At 40.8% G+C, this 21,839-nt stretch overlaps 1 protein-coding gene across 1 annotated transcript; it reads right to left on the reverse strand.

The window, feature by feature from the left end:
* Window positions 1–3,814: 3,814 nt before the first annotated feature.
* Window positions 3,815–21,745, reverse strand: esyt1b (extended synaptotagmin-like protein 1b). Its single transcript, XM_087840710.1, has 52 exons — window positions 21,075–21,745; window positions 19,991–20,032; window positions 18,946–19,080; window positions 18,761–18,834; window positions 18,596–18,668; window positions 18,334–18,423; window positions 18,114–18,169; window positions 17,427–17,547; window positions 17,160–17,336; window positions 16,889–16,971; window positions 16,655–16,703; window positions 16,471–16,560; window positions 16,264–16,359; window positions 15,688–15,759; window positions 15,512–15,598; window positions 15,265–15,414; window positions 15,016–15,117; window positions 14,729–14,905; window positions 14,374–14,459; window positions 14,244–14,292; window positions 13,971–14,060; window positions 13,788–13,883; window positions 13,618–13,689; window positions 13,435–13,521; window positions 13,196–13,342; window positions 12,367–12,473; window positions 12,096–12,276; window positions 11,817–11,990; window positions 11,648–11,730; window positions 11,373–11,421; window positions 11,194–11,283; window positions 10,994–11,089; window positions 10,665–10,736; window positions 10,467–10,553; window positions 10,197–10,343; window positions 9,980–10,116; window positions 9,523–9,631; window positions 9,343–9,437; window positions 9,054–9,189; window positions 8,143–8,319; window positions 7,967–8,049; window positions 7,592–7,640; window positions 7,389–7,478; window positions 7,117–7,212; window positions 6,950–7,021; window positions 6,767–6,853; window positions 6,486–6,632; window positions 6,256–6,404; window positions 5,198–5,329; window positions 5,007–5,109; window positions 4,715–4,764; window positions 3,815–4,571 (listed from the first exon to the last, which is right to left on the reverse strand). The coding sequence occupies exons 1-52, from the start codon at window positions 21,435–21,437 to the stop codon at window positions 4,544–4,546; spliced, it is 5,490 nt and encodes a 1,829-aa protein (XP_087696836.1). The 5' UTR covers window positions 21,438–21,745; the 3' UTR covers window positions 3,815–4,543.
* Between the last annotated feature and the right edge of the window lie 94 nt (window positions 21,746–21,839).

The following is a 21,839-nucleotide window of genomic DNA, read 5'->3' on the forward strand; positions in this document are numbered from 1 at the left end:
ATCATAAGAAAAAAAAAAAGAAATGCTATCACTGGAGCAATTTTTAATTTTTACATGCCCAGAAAACAGCTGGCTGACAATGGTGGGGGCTTTTTTAATGAAAGACTTTTATAGTGTCATTTTTGCACAATTTAGTATCTGTTTTCTGGCTTTCCTGTAGAGGCTGCAATTATGGTCAAATTTAAGAAAGGAAAGATTTTTGTTCTGTAAAGACCAGACAGCATCCATTTGCTTTGTAAGTAAATTTGCCTTCAGAGGATCAAAGTCTGTATGTTCACAGTTGTGTAATGACTCTGTCTTAAGTGCATTATTTTCATTTGATCCTTAGCGTTTCTGTTTTCATCTCTTCTTTGTACCCTGCTGCTGCTAATGCTACTATTCTGGTTGCTCTAACACGTCCTTATATATATATATATGTATATGTATGTGTGTATATATATATATATATATATTTATATATAAATATATAAATATAAATATATATTTATATATTTATATATATATTTATATATGATACATATATGACAGAAGCAGCATTTTGGGACAGAGGCTGAGCGTAAGGACGTGTCAGAGCAACCAGAATGGTAGCATTAGCAGCAGCAGGGCATATGTATATATATATATATATATATACAGTTCAGCATCGCCTCACTCAAAACGCGCAATGGGTGCTTCAACTTACAAAAATTTTTGACTTACGAAAGACCCTCGGGAACGAATTTATTTTGTAAGTCGGGGTTCCACTGTATAATGATAATTTCAACATAAAGTGCAGTTTTTCTTCTTAAAAAAAATAAGGCAGAAACATAAATGGTTATTTGACCAGCTTCACCTTAAAACTCTGAGTAACCTTAGCCAAAATTATTTTGTACTTTAGGCTAAAACAGTGATCATCGAACATTTTAGTGCAAAAAATAACAAACCCATTGGAATCACAATAAATCCATGCTTATTTACTTTCCGTCTCTTTCAGCCAGTTAGACAAACTAGCCTGTTCACATTTTCAGAGCTAAAGGCAGCTCTCTTTTTTGTTACTATGTGACCTGCAAGTGAGAACAGTCTCTCACAGGGGCAGAAGTTGCAGGACTAATCAAATATTTGCGGCTAGGACATACAACTGTGGGTGGGTCCCTGCTCGACTGGACCACCACTGCAGCGGGCTGATGGTGGATTCTGCTCTGTACAAACTCAGGGCCCTGTTACACGGGACTTCCTCATCTGAATCAGAGTCTGAAGACAATGAAGAGAGGAGGAGGCTATTTGTCTTTGCTGGGTTCTTAATGGTGGCATCTTTACACTCTCCCTGCAGCAGGGCCTCAAGGCTGGTCCAGACCTCTTCTCACTCTCCCCTTGCAAGACACTTTAAATCCTTAAAGCGTGAGTCAAGCACAGTAGCTGTCTTGATCCACTGATGGTTGAGTGTAGCTGCACGTTGGGACAGGTCATTTGTGAAGGCAGTCCTAAATTTTACCATGTAGTTTCAGTCATCATCAGAGACCACCATGGTGTGATGCAGGTGGCAGAAAGCAGGTAAAACCACTGAACATGAAAGATATGTCACACCTCCAAGAAGCTTAGTCACAAACCTGTAGTAGACAGTCCCAGAAAGAAATTATTAATCTATACAATAACTGTCAACTATACAGATTTTTGAAGAAACAGTAACAACAAGTTAAAAAAATAGTTTTACAGTGGCTTGCAAAAGTATTCGGCCCCCTTGAACTTTTCCACATTTTGTCACATTACAGCCAAAAACATGAATCAATTTTATTGGAATTCCACATGAAAGACCAATAAAAAGTGGTGTACACGTGAGAAGTGGAACGAAAATCATACGTGATTCCAAACATTTTTTACAAATAAATAACTGAAAAGTGGGGTGTGTGTAATTATTCAGCCTCCTGAGTCAATACTTTGTAGAACCACCTTTTGCTGCAATTACAGCTACCAGTCTTTTAGGGTTTGTCTCTACCAGCTTTGCACATGTAGAGACTGAAATTCTTGCCCATTCTTCTTGGCAAAACAGCTCCAGCTCAGTCAGATTAGATGGACAGCGTTTGTGAACAGCAGTTTTCAGATCTTGCCACAGATTCTCGATTGAATTTAGATCTGGACTTTGACTGGGCCATTCTAACAAATGGATATGTTTTGTTTTAAACCATTCCATTGTTGCCCTGGCTTTATGTTTAGGGTCGTTGTCCTGCTGGAAGGTGAACCTCCGCCCCAGTCTCAGGTCTTTTGCAGACTCTAAGAGGTTTTCTTCCAAGATTGTCCTGTATTTGGCTCCATTCATCTTCCCATCAACTCTGACCAGCTTTCCTGTCCCTGCTGAAGAGAAGCACCCCCAGAGCCTGATGCTGCCACCACCATATTTGACAGTGGGGATGGTGTGTTCAGAGTGATGAGCAGTGTTAGTTTTCCGCCACACATAGCGTTTTGCATTTTGGTCTCATCTGACCAGAGCACCTTCTTCCACATGTTTGCTGTGTCCCCCACATGGCTTGTGGCAAACTGCAAACAGGACTTCTTATGGTTTTCTGTTAACAATGGCTTTCTTCATGCCACTCTTCCATAAAGGCCAACTTTGTGCAGTGCACGACTAATAGTTGTCCTATGGACAGATTTCCCCACCTGAGCTGTAGATCTCTGCAGCTCGTCCAGAGTCACCATGGGCCTCTTGGCTGTATTTCTGATCAGCGCTCTCCTTGTTCGGCCTGTGAGTTTAGGTGGACGGCCTTGTCTTGGTAGGTTTACAGTTGTGCCATACTCCTTCCATTTCTGAATGATCGTTTGAACAGTACTCCGTGGGATGTTCAAGGCTTGGGAAATCTTTTTGTAGCCTAAGCCTGCTTTAAATTTCTCAATAACTTTATCCCTGACCTGTCTGGTGTGTTCTTTGGACTTCATGGTGTTGTTGCTCCCAATATTCTCTTAGACAACCTCTGAGGCCATCAGAGGTATTTGTACTGACATTAGATTACACACAGGCACACTCTATTTAGTCATTAGCATTCATCAGGCAATGTCTATGGGCAACTGACTGCACTCAGACCAAAGCCACTGTATGTACCTGCATGGCTCAAGGACATTCACCAGCTTTTGGAGTTTTACCAGCTCTGATGGAGTTAAAATGACCAGCTTGTGCTTTTGTTTATCCAAAGCTGCAAAAACATCCTCTTGATTCCTTAGTATTGGAAGAAGAGAAATCATATCCAGCATTGAATTCCACAGTGTGGAAACATCCTGTATGAGTGGCTCTCTCTGTTACCCCAGTCTTCATTGCTCCTGGTGTAGTGCCTCCATATTAGCACGACTGTCTGTAATGCATCTAATTTTTCTTGCTTTTAGGTGTCATAAAGCTGTTAAATTTTACTTGAAATAGTCTGCAGTTGGAAAGTTGGATTACCCAATGCTAACTGTAACACATTTTCTAACCATACAAGAAATGGTAACACAAATATACACAATATAAAACGGATACAAAATAGAATTAATAAAATTCATGATTCTATTTGTTTCTATTTGCTGTAGATGATTTTGACACTGTCACAACTTTTTATATGACTGAGAATGTGGTTGTTTCTACCTTTACACACATCCTTTCATTCTTTATATTCTGAAATAAAATAAGCAAATAAAATATTTTTTTTTAGATTCAGTTAGAAGAGTCAGAGCTTTTCATGTACAGTACACCTGCAGTAAACCTACTGTATGAGTAGGATAGCTGCCTCAAACAAGCAATAAGAAAGCAATTAAAAAATAAAAAGAGCAAAGTACAAAAGGTAACAAATTTATACAGAAACAGTCTTTTGTTCTGCAGAAATGTGAACTGTGCAAAATCAGTTTATTTTTGTTGCCATCTTTTCAATAACATTTTCCCACCTGATCAACGACCTTTGCAAATATACACAAATTAAACCATAACTGGGGAAATATGTGTTACACATCCTTAGCTGTAAAAAATAACCATACAAAAACTATTTCCAAAGGCACTCTCAAAAGCTGCGTGGCAATGTGAAATATAAAAAAATCCACCATAAGCTGGTAAACAAAACAAGATTAAAATACTGAAATGGCATTAAAATTCATGAGTGATACATGAAAATCAACTAAAAGCTATAATGTTGCTGCACTTCAAACAAGATTTAAAACACTCTCACAGCAACAAGGAGCAAACAAAGCAATAAAATGTAACATGACACCTTCAGGCCACTTCATCCATCACTTTCTCTGTTCAGTCTTTAAATTCAATTTCTTCATATAATTTTCAATCATAACTTACTTACACCTTTTTTAACTTAGCTGCTTCTTTCTACTTATCTTTGGTGACTTGTATGTATGTGGTTGTATGTGAATACGAGAGCTGTGCACTTCTATACTAGATGCTATAACACAGTGAGCTGGGTGGATACAGGTAAGGCTGCCATGCTGGCACTGTGTGCAGAAGTACAGAGGAGAAGGCATCGGTGTGATTAGCAGCAGCAGGATTTGAATGATGACGTTTTCATCGCTGTACTACGGCGTCAGCAAGCAGCTATTCTCTCTATTCAGCTTCATCCTTCAGAGTGAACCTGGAAGATGAGGTGGAACAGTCATTGAATGATAGTAAGAGTTCCTGATGGTCAATAAAATGGTCAGAAATAATGACCATCAAGCTTGAGCATTTGAATAAATGTAAATACAGTCTGGATGAAACCAGATCTCTTCTGCTCACCATTCTGTGACACCAGACACGAGGTTCACCTCAGCCAACTCGAGCTGCACCTAAAGAATGGGAATGTCATGTCAGCATCTGCATAAACACAGTTTCTGCCAGTATTCACAGCATTTCAGAGTGAAAAGATAAAACACATTTATGGAATGAATGCAATTTACGCTACCAGCTAAGGCACAGTGAGGAGATTGGAGTACATTTTACCCAACCGAATCTCAGTGTGCTGTTTGGCAGTATATTTAAAGCCATGTAACAGATGCAGGAAGAGCTACAAATATGATTTCAGTCTGACCTGTCCAATGACGTCTCGGCTTCTGAATGAAGCGGAGTTATTTTTCACTGATACACTGAGGCGTCTGAATCTTATCTCGTCCTTAGGCAGATCATACTCAAACCTTTAAAAAAGTACAAAAATATTATTAAAACACAGTCAGATCTTTAGGGATAACAAAATCTACAAAGGAGTAAAGAATGTAGTGCAACCTTTCATTAAATTCTGGGTTGAGGTCTCTCTTCTTCACTCCTGTTTTTTTCTTAGTGGCCTTGCTTTTATCTGGCAGCAGCATGAGGGACACATAGCTGTCCACACCATCCTTATGTTGCGACAACAGACCTCTGTGTGGATAAAAAAATAAACAATATAAAAATGAAATATAGTAATGATGAACAAAAGTTAACTGTAAAAAGGTTTTAAGACATGCCAGCAGGGGTGGGAGCACTTTGATATTTCCCGGGAGTTATTTTGAGTTCATGAACAGTCAACTTCAAAAGCAAAAGTACAACAAGCAAACATGAGAAACTCAGATATAAGTATAAGTTGCAGCTCTCACTCCAAGTGTCCACTGGACAGGGGGTGCATTTCCTAAAGATGCTTCATTGTGCGTCTATTGGTAAAGCCCACAATGTCTATGAATATATTTTCTACCTAACAGAAAATCTGCTACCATTTAGATCATTCATACCCTGAATAACTCTATTAAAATGTAGCATCTGCTAAATGAACATAAAGCATTAGCCTATAAAATTAGCGGTCTCACAGTTCGTGCGAAAAGGTTGTCATATCATATGATGGAGACATATTATTTTTCATTTAGTATGTTAGAGCAATACAGTTTCTTCTTCAATATATGGAGCAGTCAACATAGCATGAAATATTCTTTGAGTTATCATTAATAATTTCCCTATTTGTGGGTTTTTCCTAAAGTGTTAGAGACCAACAGAAATGCAGAGCAGAATGTTTTTCAATGCAACAATATACAGACATTTCTGATGGACTCAGGTGTTGTTTCCATCATGTGCTGAATTCAGTTTTTGTACAGCCACATCAGAAGATGTGCAAAATGAATTCAAAATGATCTTTCTGTCAGTATAAAGTTGGTGAAAATAAACACGAATTTCTTTTATGACCTGTTTTTGACCCCACAAAAGAAGTTATGATGAGGTTGTGTTATAATATTACAAACGCCTTCCTTTAACACAGCCTCAGATGCATAATATTCATATGCAGCACTCATGCGATTTAAATGTTTTGTTTCACACACCTGCAGGCGTGAACGATGACAATGAGCTTTCTCTCTTGCGAGGCATATGAAAGCGACAGCTTCACCTGCCCGTTTCCAGAACCGCACCCAGAAGCAGCGCAGGGCAAAGTCCCTGCACCAATCAAATCCGTCATTTTGGATGCCAGTATCTATAAAACACATCCAGAATAACAGTAAGAGCATGCAGTAACAAGTCAACTCATTCGCTTTTATCTGTCAGATGTTATCACCTTCAGTTCAGCCCTAAGCAGGATTTGACTTTCAGGTGATGCTCCATCCAGATGGAACCACTGATCCTGAACCAGCTGTGGCTCTGCAAGCAGATTCTTGACAGGAATCACCAGAGATCCCATTGGCTGGTCCCAGCCACTCGACAACTGCGATGCAAAAGAGAGTGAGAATGAACATCACCCCAATATAGTACTCTCACATGTAAGCAAATTAAATCTGTACACACAAATGAATGCAAGAAGTATCGCAAAATTTAAAAACATGTAGATAAATATCTTACTTTCACCACAAGCATATCATGCTTAGGATCATGGACCACAAAGTAGAAAGACTCATTCCACTGAGGACTGGTACTGCGGTCACAGAGCTGATAAAGTGTGACGAAATGATAAGATTAATATAGCAGTAAAAAAAAGCAATTATCACACTGAGTTGCAGAGCAGCATGAGAGAAAGAGCCTCACTTTGGTTTTGTAGGCTGTTTCACCCAGAACAAGCTCAGCTCCGGCTTTTGGTTCTTTTCCACTCTTCTTGAACTATGAAGCAAAAGAGAGGCATTCAAGTTACACAGCACGTGGGATCGTTTCTATCAACTTGTGCACAGTGTATCAATGAACTGCGGGCGACTTACAGATAATGAATGTGCTCTGTCTATATGGACAAAGAGCAGAGCTGCAGCAGGGACAGCTTTGTTCTTAAAAGCCTGGAGAGTCTGAAGCTGCAGCACCTGTGGCATGGAGCACAGCCAGTTAGGTCAGGTGATTATTTTGCAAAGTGAATATACCTTGTGTGGTGCTATGTTGCTCAACAGCATTCTAGGAGGCCGGAGGCATATCACTCCATGTTTAAATGAACAGAGCGAGGCTGAACTGAGTGAGTTTATTAACACGGTGCGGGGCCCACCTGCTCCAGTCTGGCTGTGTTTGACACTGCAGGAACCCACTCCAGTATCAAGTGAACCTGTCCAGATTTCACATCCTTCAGAGTGTACCACTGCAAGAGAGACAATGTTTGTTAGAGAAGCATGACAAACTCTTTGTACGAGGAAAACAGGCAACACTGAGTTAAAAACACACAGGGTGTGGCTCAAGGTTTGCATGACTAACCTGATCTGTGTACTGTGATCTTATGACCTCATTTAGCTTAATACTGAATCTGTGAACACGAATACAGGCAAATGATTAACAACAACAAGAGTTTAAGTTCACATAATATGACCATATTATGTGAACTGATTTCCAGATGTCAGGCTGATTTCCAGATGTCAGAAGTTTTAAGAGAAAGGCTTTGTGAAAAAAGCAGTCAATACTGGGTTAATAACAATAATGTAAATGGTATTCTCAATTAATTTTATACAGGTGGAAATTTGTTTTAAATAAAATAAAATGTGTTATCTTTCATTTTCCATGGCTCGAGGTGGAAGCTGCAATCAAGCTAGACCAGTGAAACACAGCACTGATTCCTTAGAGTAGGAAACACACCTTCCCAGAAAGTCATCAGAATCTATATCTTTATCAAATGCTTCAAACTTGATCTCCTGGATGCTGTGCCCTTTCACAACGACCTGTTTAAAAGTAAGAGAAGCAAACATTTGTCAAAAAATCTACTTCAGACAAATCAAAGCTCAGATAATGAACAACAACCTTAAACAGTTTACCTCATACATTTCGTTCCATGTTGGATTTAGATTCTCCTTGATAACATGACTCTTGAATGTAACCTCGCCTACGTTGATCTTGACATAGGGATCGCTCTTGCCCTTCACCATCCCCCCCATCAGGTTATCCTTTGCAACCAGATTCTGGGCCTCCAGCAGGTGAATCCTCAGGAGCCCCTACAGCATGAAGACTGCAAGTGTTATACAGAAAGTACCACAGAACAGAGCATACGTTCGTTGGATTTATTAAGTCAGTGTATACATTTCAGTGTGATCCAGATCATTTCTGTCCTTCACACGGAAGACTGGAAAACAGGAATTTCTTGCTTACTAGCTGTTAATCTGACATTCTTTTGTCACTTTCAATCTTTAGAGATAAACAAATCTCTGATTGATGGTTAACTACTTAATGAAAACCTGTTTTTCTTGTTCAAATTAGCAAAGGATCCATCATTAAGAGTATCCTACATTATAAGTTGCGTTTGCAACATGCTCATTTTGTTTCAAGCCTCTAGATGTCCTTCTTCTTCCTTGAAGCTGGTACAACACAGGTACAAACAAGATAAACCAAAACAGCAGAGGGGGCCATTCTAGTAGAATAACAGGAGGAAGAAGGAAAATCCTGCTGTGCAGAAAGAGACACGAGGGGCTGTTTAGAAACCCACATGATAAGTTGAATCCCTGCAGCATCCATTTATCTAATTATCCCCATCGAATATCTGAGGACACATGGAATCGCTGGGAGGATATTGTCTAATGTGAGTTAATGAAAACACACAGGCTTAATGGAGCCCTACATTTCAAAACATTAGAATTAGACCTCCAGAATGATCTGAATATGTATATATGAACTCAAAAGCATGATACTGCTTTCCTTTCCATGCTGATAACAAAGACAGAAATACACCCACCTCTTGAGCAAAGCCCTGGCTCGGGGTTGTGTGTGGTGGAAGAACCTGAGCAGGTTTGGGGATTTCAGGAACCACTTCTGGCTTTTTAGTGTCAGAGGGAAGACCTGCCACTGTGGCGTGAGCAAGATTGCCCAAACTGGAAATTCATTCATATCCAAACACACAGAAAATGGAGAAGATTTTTTTTCTCATTATTTTTTTTTCTAATTGTTTGTTTGAGGCAAACATGACAAAAATATGAAAAACTGAAGGAACAATGTAGTTGTGTTTGCTGTCACATGGAGCTCACCCTTCTGTTTGCTTTTTCTGTGGTTCAAAGTCTCCTCTGTCTGCTTTGTGGGGCTGTGTGCGGTGCTCTCCTGCAACTGCTGGCTTGTCCACCAGCTGAGCAAAATTACATTAACGTTATGAAGACGAAAACAGACATCTGGGGCAGAGTAACAACTGACTTTTGTGTGATGTGACTCACTGCGGCAGCAGGGGATGGGTCATGTGCTGGTTCAACATGAGGAGCCATCTCTGTAGCAGTTGCAGGATTTGCTTCAGGTTCTTTAGGCTGGTTTGATACTGCAACAGACCTAAGAGCAACATTATTCTAAAAACATGAAAGTCTGGAATAAAGCTTGACAGACATAATACCATCTGAATGATGCGTCCTGTGCAGTCCTAGTGCAACTATGTCTTTATATTTAAGTGGTATATGACATCAAGGAGCACGTTTCCTATACCTTCACTCACCAACAGGGAGCTCACTTAATATCTTCTATTTATTAAGCTTATTTGTGTTTAAAGGTGTATGAACTGCTTATTTTCCTTAGCAGCACTTCTAACTTTGGTTTTAACTGTTTTTGAATAAGATTACAGTCTCGGGTACAGCAGCATTAGCTTCAACATGAGATTATAGATTTCACACACAAATGACTCACTTGTGCGTTGGCATCTCTGAACTTTTTTCCTCCTTGCCAGCTGCTGCGGATGCCTTTTCTGTGTGTGTGCTGGTGTCCTCTTTCTTTACAGTGGTCACAGTCGGCCGTGGAACTTCATCCATCCTCGAGTTAAGAATCTGTTAATGACACATTTTCAGTTGGGGTTCCTTGATGTCAGTCACAGTAACACTAATGTACAGTGTACATATCTTCATACCTTGAGCTCAGCCCTCAGGAGGATCTCGCTTTCAGGTAACGCTCCATCAAGAGGCATCCACTGGTCCAGGACCAGCTGTGGTTCAGAGAGAAGCTGTCTCACAGGAACTACCAGAGATCCCATTGGCTGGTCCCACGCACTGGAGAGCTACACAGCGAAAGGACACATTTGTGATATCAGTCAGCACTTGAAATGAAGAGGGGAGCCGCAGACTTTAAATGCTATTGTACTGTACTGTGTATTGTACTGTAACAAATTCAGTACATTTACCTTTATGATGAGCATCTCCTCTTTGGGATTGTGTACCTTGAAGCAGAATCCTTCGTTCCACTGAGGAGCACTCGTGCGATCGCACACCTTCAGGCGGAAAATGGATAAAGAATGGTAATAAATTATTTCTCTTTTAAAAAAAAAAAATCCGGTGTGAAGTTATGGTATATTATGTCACATATATTATTAATTTCACACCTTAGTTTTGTAGACTGTGTTACCAAACACCAGCTCAGCTCCAGCCTTGGGCTCCTTTCCACTTTTTTTGAACTGTACACAGAAATAAAAAAGATTAGATTACATGAATAGTTTGAATTCCTTTCATCTATTTTCTTAACTTCTCCAATTCAAGTGTGATCAGAGTTTATCCCAGCAGACATTATTCTCCGTAATTATGACATCCAATACTATCTTATAAAATATAAAGTGTTAAAAGTGGCAATTTTTCACTTTATGTGCGTAAACAAACTCATAATCAAACTGACTATCATAATGATTTTCACTGTGCAAAATTACAAGGGACTCACAGGCAATGAGTGCGCTCTGTCCACATAAACAAAGAGGAGTGCTGCACAGGGAACGGCCTTGTTCTGGTAAGACTGCAGAGACAGCAAATGCATTACCTGCAGCAGAGAATCAAATAAAAAATACATTAGTGACTCAGCACCGATGTGCACAGCGAATCAGAGAAGGAGCATTTTGTTTGTGTACAGAAACATGCACTAACTTGGTCTAGGGTGTTATTATGGGACACTGTTGAAACCCATTCCAGGATCAGACGGACACGCCCAGACTTTACATCATTCAAGGTGTACCACTGAAACAGAGGTGCTCAAACATTGGATTACAGTTTATAAATGCACAAGGCGTACACACATTTAGTAAGAAAATATCTAAAATACCCACCTGGTCTAAGTACTGGGAGCTGATTATGTCTGCCACGCTGATTTTGAATCTAGTCAACAAAGAAGATTATGCACATTATGCACAATTCCTGTTTAGAAAGTGTTTTTTTTTACTAGTGTACTGTGATAAACATCATCTCATGGTCGACTGACATTGTTTTTTTTGCCAGTATACACACTTGTTTACCAACTGCTATGCTCAGGTAGTTATCTTTGTGTGATCTGACTCCTCTGACTCAGTTCTGAACAAGTGTAGACCTCCACATTAGCCCCTACCTGCCCAGGAAGTCATCTTTGTCCATGTCCTTATCATACAGCTCCACTTGCATTTCCTGTCCTGACTGAGGCCTCAAAACCACCTTAGAGAACACAAACAAGTTTAGTCAAAGTCACAGATGTTAGGTGGTAACAGGCCTTCTGATTTTATGCAGCCCCTCATACACACCTCATACATCTCATTCCAGACCGGGTTGAGGTTTTCCTTGATCACGTTGCTCTTAAAACTTTCTTCACCGACACTGATCTTAGCGTACGGGTCACTCTTGCCTTTTGCCATACCCATCACTTTATCTTTGGCAACAAGACTCTGGGCCTCCAGCAGGATGATCCTCAGCAGACCCTAAAGGGAGGGATATTTTCATCCATGCGGCTTTTTAACAAACAGGATTTTGTCGTGCCCTGCTTCTCGTATCTGCTTCTGTAGATCAGTGTGTTGTGATGTTACCTCACTGGCAAAGCTGATGTCTGGGGAAGTATGAGGGGGCTGTGTTATGGCAGGACTTGGTGATTCTTCTTCCGTCTCATCTGGAATCGAATCAGCTGCCTTTTTTTTGGCATCGGCATCTTCATGCGAAGTCACCGAAGAGACAATAGTCTCCACGGGAGGCGTGTCTACTGAGCTCGACCTAAAAACACAGCGATTAGAAATCAGTCAAGTTTAAGAGGGAAATCTGGTGGCTAAACAGAAATAGACTTTACTGAATAAATAATCTTACTTGAGCGTTTTTTCTGTCTCCTGTTTCTGCTTAGCAGGAGAAGGATCTGACACCGCAGTCACCTTAGTTTTATCAGCGGTAACAGGACATTTGCTTGGAATCAGCATCTGTAGTTAAATGGACATTGTTCTAAATTAACTATGTTATTTATTACATAGTCATTACACCCGTTGCAAAAACAAATTAGAAAAAGAACAAAAAAGGAGCAAAAAGGAAATAAAAGAGAGAATTAAAGTGATAGAAGGGGGCTTATCGCAAAAACAAAAGTTAATAATATTCACTTATTCATATGAAATATGTTAAATATTTCGGTCTAAACCAACATAGTTAAAACTGAAGATTGATATTTGTAGTGTGTAGTGTAAGTGATTTAAATTAAGCATAGCTTTGTTCTGCCACCTCCTTTGGCTGCACTATGCTAACATGGAAGGCCATGGGCAGAGGGCGCAACAGCAAGAATAATAGCAAGAATACAGAGCAGGCAACAGTGACAACAGCTATGACACCGATATGTCACACAAAGCAGGATACTAGGAGCTGGAGTAAAGGAGGGTTGCAAAGCAGCTTGCAGGGGTTCAGCAACTACAGCGGCTCATATAGTGTGCCCTATATGAGGTTTTCCAGTTGGACGTGTAGAAAGGAGCCAGCTGAGCCCTCAGAAACTGTGGACTGGCACTGAGATAACTGATATGTTGGGACTGAAGCTGAGCTTGAGGCTCTGATTCACTTAAACTACAACTATGCTTGATTTAGAAGATAACAAAAAAACAAAAACAAACAAACAAAAAAAGTTGAACTGAAAAACTGAGAGAAGCAAAGACTGACATACCTTGAGTTCAGTTCTCAAAAGAATCTGGCTCTCAGGTGAGGCTCCATCCAGATGGAACCACTGGTCCAGGACCAGCTCTGGTTCAGAGAGCAGCTCTCGAATAGGAATAACCACAGAGCCCATGGGTAAGGTCCAGCTGTGGGAGAGCTGGAAAAACACAATATTTGGAATTAACAACTTCTATATGAGAGATCTGTTTACATGAGGATAAGTTTTATAATTCACCGAAGCCATCTTACCTTAACAAGAAGAATAGCCTCTCTGGGGTCACGAACCAGGAAGCAGAATGCTTCATTCCACTGAGGTGATGTTGTACGATCACACACCTTAAGACGAGACAAAAGAGTCAATCCATAGAGTTCTTTGCCAATCTTAGTACTGAAAGAGAAGCAGAAGTATCAGGATGAGGGCTGGAGTCTTACTGTAGTTTTTCGAGACTTTGCTCCAAGAGTTAACTCTGCTCCTACTTTTGGATCTTTTCCACTCTTCTTCACCTGCAGGAAGAGACAACAGTCAGTAATATTTATTTGGAGTCCAAAGGTCAGCTCCTAGTTCTACAGTCTGTCCTACAAAGCAGTATTAAAAGACTTACTGACAATCCATCTGCCTGCTCAACAAACACAAACAGCAGGCCTGCCGAGGGAACTGCCTTGTTCTTGTAGGACTGTTGGGAATAGAACTGAAGAACCTAAAGATGCAGGAAGCAACCGCAGAATATAAATCAAGCTCAGCACAAGGTGTTCATTAATCCGTGGCTTGTTTCAATATTACTGACCTGGTCCAATCTGTCTGACTCTGAGGCTGTTGGAACCCATTCCAGTATCAGGTGTACACGACCAGACTTCACATCACTGAGCGTGTACCACTGAAAAATAAAGAGAAATCATTTTAATGTCTGAACTATCTTTAATTAAGTAATTTTAGAGAAAAAGTTCAAGCGGCATTTGCATTTTTTTAAAATTTCATATGTGTCTGTACCTGAAATACTAAAACTCTATGTAGATGGCTAATCACATTCATAAAGGCTAACACTGTAGCACATGCCCACCTGATCAGTGTACTGAGCATCAATGAGATCCTTTAGACTGATCTTCAGCCTGCATGTCAACACATACAAGATTAGAATAGATCGTGTAGATGGTAATAAGCATTGTGATGCTTGATTTAGATATAGTTACCTGCCCATGAAGTCATCCTTCATGTCCATGTCTTTATCAAAGACCTCCACATGCAGGTCCTGGCCTGGAAGCTGGGTTAAAATAACCTGAGGGGCAAACCAAATACACATCTCAAAGGACCCTTTTCAACTAATTACACTGCAACTAAATGAACTCTGTGTACTCAGCCAAAAAGCAACTGAAGACTTGTCTTTTTAAACTTGGATTTAGATTTTATTTTATTTTGTCTGGTTCTCTATTTTCTTGTTTTTATTTGATGTGAACCACTTGTCGTGAAATAAAATTCCTTACTTAATTACACACAAAAGCGCAGATTATTCTTTAAAATTTTACAGCAATTTTTTCAGTTTCTTACCTCATACATCTCGTTCCAGGTGGGGTTAAGATTGCCTTTGATTACTTCGCTTGTGAATGTTTCACCCCCAATGCTAATCTTGACATAGGGGTCACTCTTGCCTTTCACCATGCCTCCCATCAGGTTATCTTTCGGAACAAGATTCTGACCTGCCAACAGGTGAATTCTCAGCAGTCCCTGAAATAAAATGTGCATTTTAAATTTTAAAATAATAAAAACAAAAAACTAGCAAGATCCTAAGAGCTATAAAGTAAAAAGAAAAAAATAACTGGACTGTCCTGTATTACCTCTGTAGCGAAGCTAGGATGGGGAGAGGTCTGCTGTGAGAGCTGTTGGGATAAGCTGGAGGACACATCAGATGGAATGCGCTCTTCATCTAACCACAGGACCTTTGGTGAAATGGGAAAAAGGAGAAGCAGAAAGACAAAAATTCTTAATTGAATTTGGAATTAATCACTTCCTACACTCCACTTTTTTGTAAGTGTGTTTATTAGACATTATAACAGTGCAGGATCATAGGTCTTAGTCCCATTTACCCTGAGAATCGCATTGATGTAGATGCGACTGGCTGATCCAGAGTTTTCCAACTGGAACCACTGGTCCAGAGAAAGATTGGAATTTGATAAGAGACGGGACAACGGGATGGCCAGGTTTCCCAGTGTCTGCACACGGTCAGCATCCTTCACCTAATGAAGAAAAGACAGTTCAACACCATCACCCGTCAGATTATCAAAGATGAGTTTTATTTCATAGTAAATGGTACATAATCTCATCATCTACTACCTGAATGTCTATGTCCTGGTTGCGAGGATCATGGATGAAGAAGGTAAAAGCTTCTTCAAACTCTGGATTAATGGTTGTGTAACAAGTCTAAAGAGAAGACGGAAAAATGTGCATATGACAAAAAAATAAACAAAACATATCAAGAGAATTTTAAATGGCTTTCCCAGGAGATGTACCTTGCTCTCTCTAGTGACGTCCTTCACAGATAACTGCACCATGGGATTGGGCTCTTTATTTCCCTTCTTCATCTAAAATGTACACAGTTGCGGACAGATATGAATACAGAGTAAGACACTGCCATTCTGTAACCAAGAGCAGCACAACAAATAGATTTATCTACTATTATAAGAACATGAGGTCGGTCACAATGAAAGTGTGTGCATGGCTACCATAGCAACAGCACAAATAACTGAAATGAAGCACCGTGCTGCATGGCACAATCAGGAAGTCTAAGTTTGCAAAGAGAAAAAACAATAAGCCGGGGGTTTTCTTCCAAAGTTTCTTTAACTTTTGTTTTTCTTCTTAAATATATGACAAAATTAGAAGAGTCTGAAAAGTGTGTAACAGTTTTGGATAGAGTTACCCATATTCATCAACAGTGGAACAGATTAAACTGGGTTTGAGGCCAAGGCAACAAACTTGTGGAATGCGAAACAAATGGCAGTTACAGCTCAGTTAGTTTAACCACACACAGGAAGCAGCTCTGAGCTGTGCACGAATGTGGGCACACACAGCACACTTATTTGACTCACAGGAAGCGCCTCAGCCTTATCCAAATAGATAACCAAGATGGCTGAAGAAGGGAGATCAGCATTCTTGTTGGTGATGCTCTCGTTCCTCTTCAGGACCTAGATGATGATTTTACAACATTTCTTTTAGTGTAACTGTTTGACAACAAACACAAGTCTCCTCGATGACACACGAAAAGCTGATCATCAGTGAAAATTAGACACTCAGACCTGCTCTAGTTGATCAGTGCTTGGCAGCAAACTCAACCACTCTAGCCTGAAGTGAACCCGTCCAGAATCTGTGTCCTTCAGAGTGAACCACTGGGAAGACACATTCAGACATACTTTCACCGTCTTATGATTAAAAAATCATCCTCAGTGTGGCAAAGATAAAAAAAGAAAACTGCTCACTTACATCATCGACAACTATGGATTTCTTCACAATGCCCAAATCCAATTTGGTCCTATAGGGAGGAGGAGTGCAAGACAAGAAGGATTAAAAACAAAATACAGTAGTGCAATTTCAATGATCAACAGAACAGAAAGGAGACTCTGAACATTCGAAGTACTTTTCCCCACTGTTCATGCAGGTGACAAATGAAAGGTGACAACATGAGATTCAACCAGGACATGAATTATGCATATGTACCTGCCCAAGAAATCATCCTTGTCTGGGTCTTTGTCATATACCTCAACCTCCAACTCTTGACCAGGTACTTCATGGACAATAACCTGATGTACGGAACACAAATAAGGACATGACGACTGACAAAGGGGCTTGTATGGAAGCTGTCTGCAGCCTCGTGAATGAAAATGAACAATGCCAGTGACTGATATATCAGGAGAAACACTCAAATACAGAACAAAGTGAAATGACGTGCTGATGGTTTACAAAGAAAACAAAAAACCTTTCTCCTCACCTCATACATCTCTCCCCACTTGGGGGCATCTGTGTTGTCAATGTGTTTGGAGGTGAAGGTCTGAGGTCCCACCCTTAATATGGCGTAGGGGTCAGACAAGCCTGCCATGACCCCTTTCACATAGTTGTCCTTGGCTACTAGTTTCTGTGCCTCCAGTAGGTGGATGCGTACAACACCCTGAGAGAGGAGAAGAGGTTCATACACTAGTGTTTTAAAGCTTGAAGTACAATTGTAGTCTGAATGTGCAGATGAATATTCAGGCCTTACCCTGGGCAAAGGAGAGCGTAGCTGGGCCACAGGCAGGCCAGGAACCAGCGGGACAACCAGGCGGTTGGGCAGCACCAAAAAGGAGGCGATAGCATCCATAATCATGCTGTCTGACATGACACTAAAACATAGAACAGAGTAATATTTCAGTGGCAGCACTAAAAATCATTTAATTTTCATTGTACAATAAAAGTAAATTATTGAAACGGCATTTTTGAAGGGAAAATATTGTACTTTCTTTAGTTTCTCTTATAAATATACTGTTAATGTTGCATGCACCTCTTAAATATGACAGAAGTTTCAAACAATGAAGTCAGCCTATGTACAGGTAATTCCTCTGAGCCAAACGATCTCGATCAGGCTCACATCACTAAAATGTTCATCTCTTGCAAGCAGAGAGAAGCCCCGTCCACTTGTCTGTTTATGAAGGGCATTCAATTAGGAGAAATTTGCCTTGAATTTGCAGAAGGGAAGGGAGGTAAAGCTAAACTGTGGGGCTTTACAAAATCACTGCATAGGATGAGTAGGGATTATTTTTAACTGTGAATCATGATCATGCAAAGCTTCTTGAATAGTGTACATGAAGTTGGAAACATTTAGTTGGAAACAAGCAGACTTGGTTCCCTTTAAAGGCTATGGTTATTAATAATGTGTAAAGCAAGGCAAGACTTTTTCAGCATGACTCACTTCAGTCCAGGAATGTCCAACAAATTAGTCAGTCCAGTCCAATTGATGTCTAGTTTCTGGGAAGAGATAAGAAGGAACTGTGTAGAGCAATCTTTAAGGACTGATAGCAAACCAATAGCATACAAGACTATAGGACACGTGTTATTGACAGGAATGGGGGTTGGAAGGTGCAACAAGAGAAGGACTAATGGAGGTGAATTGTAAATGTAAATTGACCTACAGGCCGACGGATGAAAAACATAGAGACTGCACCCACAATGGGCACATCTCCAATTAGAGGCTCAAGGATCACTCGCATCATCCCGTGTAGCTGAAGCAAAAGAGAAACAGAAAGGCCAATTATCACTAAATAAAGAAAATCTGATTTTATTTCTATTTTACTGAATTCTGGATCTTTAGATTGGCATTTAAAAGCTTTACATGAAATGGTTATCTAATAATGTCACCACATAGTAGTTTTAAGCTTGGATAAGAAGACAAACCTGTATGCCTTTGACTCCAGCTTTGCAGAAGTACCGTTTCACTTCAACATTGATCTCCACGTTGCCAACGTAGCTGAAGATATAAGCACAAAAATGTCACCAATATGAGCACCCTGGAAACATTCCAGTAAAGAGAGAGTAAAAAGCAAAAGGGTAAAAAGTCACCTAATATACAGATCCAGCAAGACTTGTCCCTTGTCATTTTCTGTGTGTGCCTTGATCCCTACAACCTTCATGGCCTAAAGCAAACATAAAGAACATTTGTTTGAACAGTATAACTCCATCATGCATCACTTGTGTGGATCTTTGCTGCAAATCCATAGCATTGTGTAAACTCTCAGTGTCATCACCTTGTCTCCCATGTCCACCTTGGTAAAGCTGAGGGTCTGGAGGTGGCTGCTTGAGGCTCGGATAGAAGGAGCGATGGTTTCTACCAGCAGCTTCTCGAGGTACTGGCCGACAAAGGGCCACACCTGCTGCAGGACCTGGCCAGGATATCAAGCACATGCTTTAATACGATGTTTTTATCTTTCATAAACATAACCGAGACGACTGCTTCAAGTAAACTTTTGCCTTCTGTTTGAAATACCAGAAAGAATGACAGAGACAGCTGCAGTATACTAAACCTCCTCAGCTGTTAGTGTTCTTGTTTGGGGTCACAACGTGCTGTATGACATCTGTGGTCTAGATGTGGTTCTTTCTGCACAATATTAATACCACTATGTAAACCTGTGCAGTCTTCAGTCTATTGTCAATGAGAAAGAATCTAAAAACAGAGCACAGTTTGCTTGCGTGCCTCTGACTTTGTCAAAAAAACAAAAACCCCACAGTTGGTTAGAGTCTGGCATAAGTGGAGAATGAGTCATCAGCTGCCTGCTCTTATGGCGCATGAAGCCTGAGCAGTAAAGCAATCTGCTGACCTCCCCTGCAGTAAGCAGTCTCAAACCTCTGCTTTGTCTGCTTTCTAATGCTTACGTCTTGTGATCCTGCTATCTTGAATGCTTTTTATTTCTTTATGTCTGTATTAGAGGCCTTTCTCTAGGCTAGAAGAGCTAGAAGGAGATGGGGTGGGGCTGCAGGGTTTTTTTTAGTTTGGAGAGCTATGTGGCTCCTCCCCTTTCCTGTGAGCCTGGTAGGCTGCAATGAAATGGAAATGTTGAGTGGGCTGTCTGGCACCGGGCCTCCCCTCTGCAGTACAGACAGAGTGGCCACAATGGTGGGGGTGTGGCCTTTTTTCCACTAAGGTAGCAACAGTATTTATCAGCGTGCACACACTAAGCGTCAATCAACACAACAGCTGGGCGGTTGAACGGCGTGTGTTTGCTGGGCTTGAGGGAAAATGGACAGTTGTACAATAAAATGATGAAGAAAAAGAGGAACTTGCTGATGTTTTACCTTATTCAGCCATTCAACCTTCTCAACATCTGGAAAGTTTACCTGAAGGATAGAAACAGAGGGCAGGAACATGCTTAAATTGTGTAGAGAAATTGATAAACAAACAAGAGGAAAGGGAAATGATTCATTCACAGATGACTGGTAACTATCACAACAGTGCTCTCTCCCTGAGGGTTCAGACTGAAAAAGCTTTTCAAAAACTATACAAAAAAATGGATGAAGATATGTTATATAAAAAGATCACTTTAAAATGATGTGGCTATTACACATTAAGCATTGTAAGTCAGTTGTCAAGATACTTTTGCAATATATGTGCTTGAAGTGTTTCCCCCCCCATGTATATTTCATAGGTTTCTCTCAGACAAAGCATTACCACATGACAATTGAGAAATCTGTTTTGAACCCTTCAGTGAGGAGATGCATTCTGTCTGGTTATGCACTCAATCATTTTAATCACTCCTGAAACAGGAACCCACAGAACCTCACTTGGGTGTGGCCAGATACTCCTAGACGACAGAGGCACATGTGGGTTTCTGAAATTGCGTTCTGTTGACAATTACTACAAAGATAGTTGCATAGACTGCAGGTCCAGTGTCCTCACACATTTTCCATTCAGTTTTGATTAGACAGTTTGAGTGTTTTTGGAGCTGTTTTTGAAGCAACAATCCCCTTGTGTGCTTTTAGACATGTTTCGTTTTAAAATGAAACACGTGTGCAATGAATTTAGGAAGTGTCTTTGTATGAAAGGAAGAGGGACAAAGAGTTCTACAAAACTGCATACTCCATTGAGGAGCTAAAGAGCAACGGTTCAGCAAAGTTTTTCAAGGCTATACTAGGCTGTGGTGCATGCCATAGTTCCATTGCAGCAAATAATAATTACTGCTTGGGGATAAATCACTCAAAAATACTCATTACACCCTACAGTAGCCTCTGTAGTGGTATTGTGATTGCATGGTCCAGTGCCAGGCTTTGCTTGATTTGTGTAATGTAAGGTTACTCTAGGCCAAAGTGGGCAGAGGGGGAGACAGTGCAGCAGCAGAAAGTTTAATATCCTCTCAGGCCATCAGGTACATTCATGTCTTACCCATGCAGGAAGGTCTCGCTTGATTTTGGACACTCTCGTGGATGTGTACTCTTGCTCGTTGTCGAGCAGCTGTATGGCTGACTTCAGGCGCGTCTCCTTGCCTTCTCGGGCATGTTTCCATCCCGTGTAGATCATCATGCCGAACACCAGCAGACTGGTGCTGACCCGATAGTATCCGGCAAGGTAGACGGGCAGCAAGGCACCCAGGCATTTCCCAAAGGTCCAGAGTACCGCCACTGCACTTATCCCCTTGGGTTTGTCAGTTTCTGCCTCCACGTTACTCATGGCTTTCTTCTCGTGGTCGCCTGTGCTCGGACACTCGGCGCCCTTGGATTCGCTCGGCTCCGGCTTGTTGCTCTGCATTATGGTTATCTTCTAAAACCACTAAAATACCGCAAGGCTGTTCGCTGAATGATATTTGCTGTCTTTAAAACGGCGATCGAACTTCCCTAACACTTAATCTGCGGTTTCATGACTCGTGCGAGCCACTGCCTGAACAAACGCACCGCTACTGCGCGTCAGCTTTACGAGCACCGCCGCTAATTTGCCGTTCACGAGTGTTGCATTTTATACGGACTACAATTAAAATGTGATCGCGATCGCTGGATTGGATCGGTAGTATTGATTGAGCACAGATCTCGGAGAAGTCCCCGAAGGCTGCTGCTCACCCAGTCCCGTTAGCCGAATAAAAACACGCCCACTAAAAAGGCGTTTTGACTGTTTGCTGCGTCAAATTACTCAGTCACTGTTATTACTGCAGCATTA

Source organism: Neolamprologus brichardi, chromosome 5 (genome assembly GCF_056152115.1).
Source record: "Neolamprologus brichardi isolate AB-2024 chromosome 5, ASM5615211v1, whole genome shotgun sequence".
NCBI lineage: Eukaryota > Metazoa > Chordata > Actinopteri > Cichliformes > Cichlidae > Neolamprologus > Neolamprologus brichardi.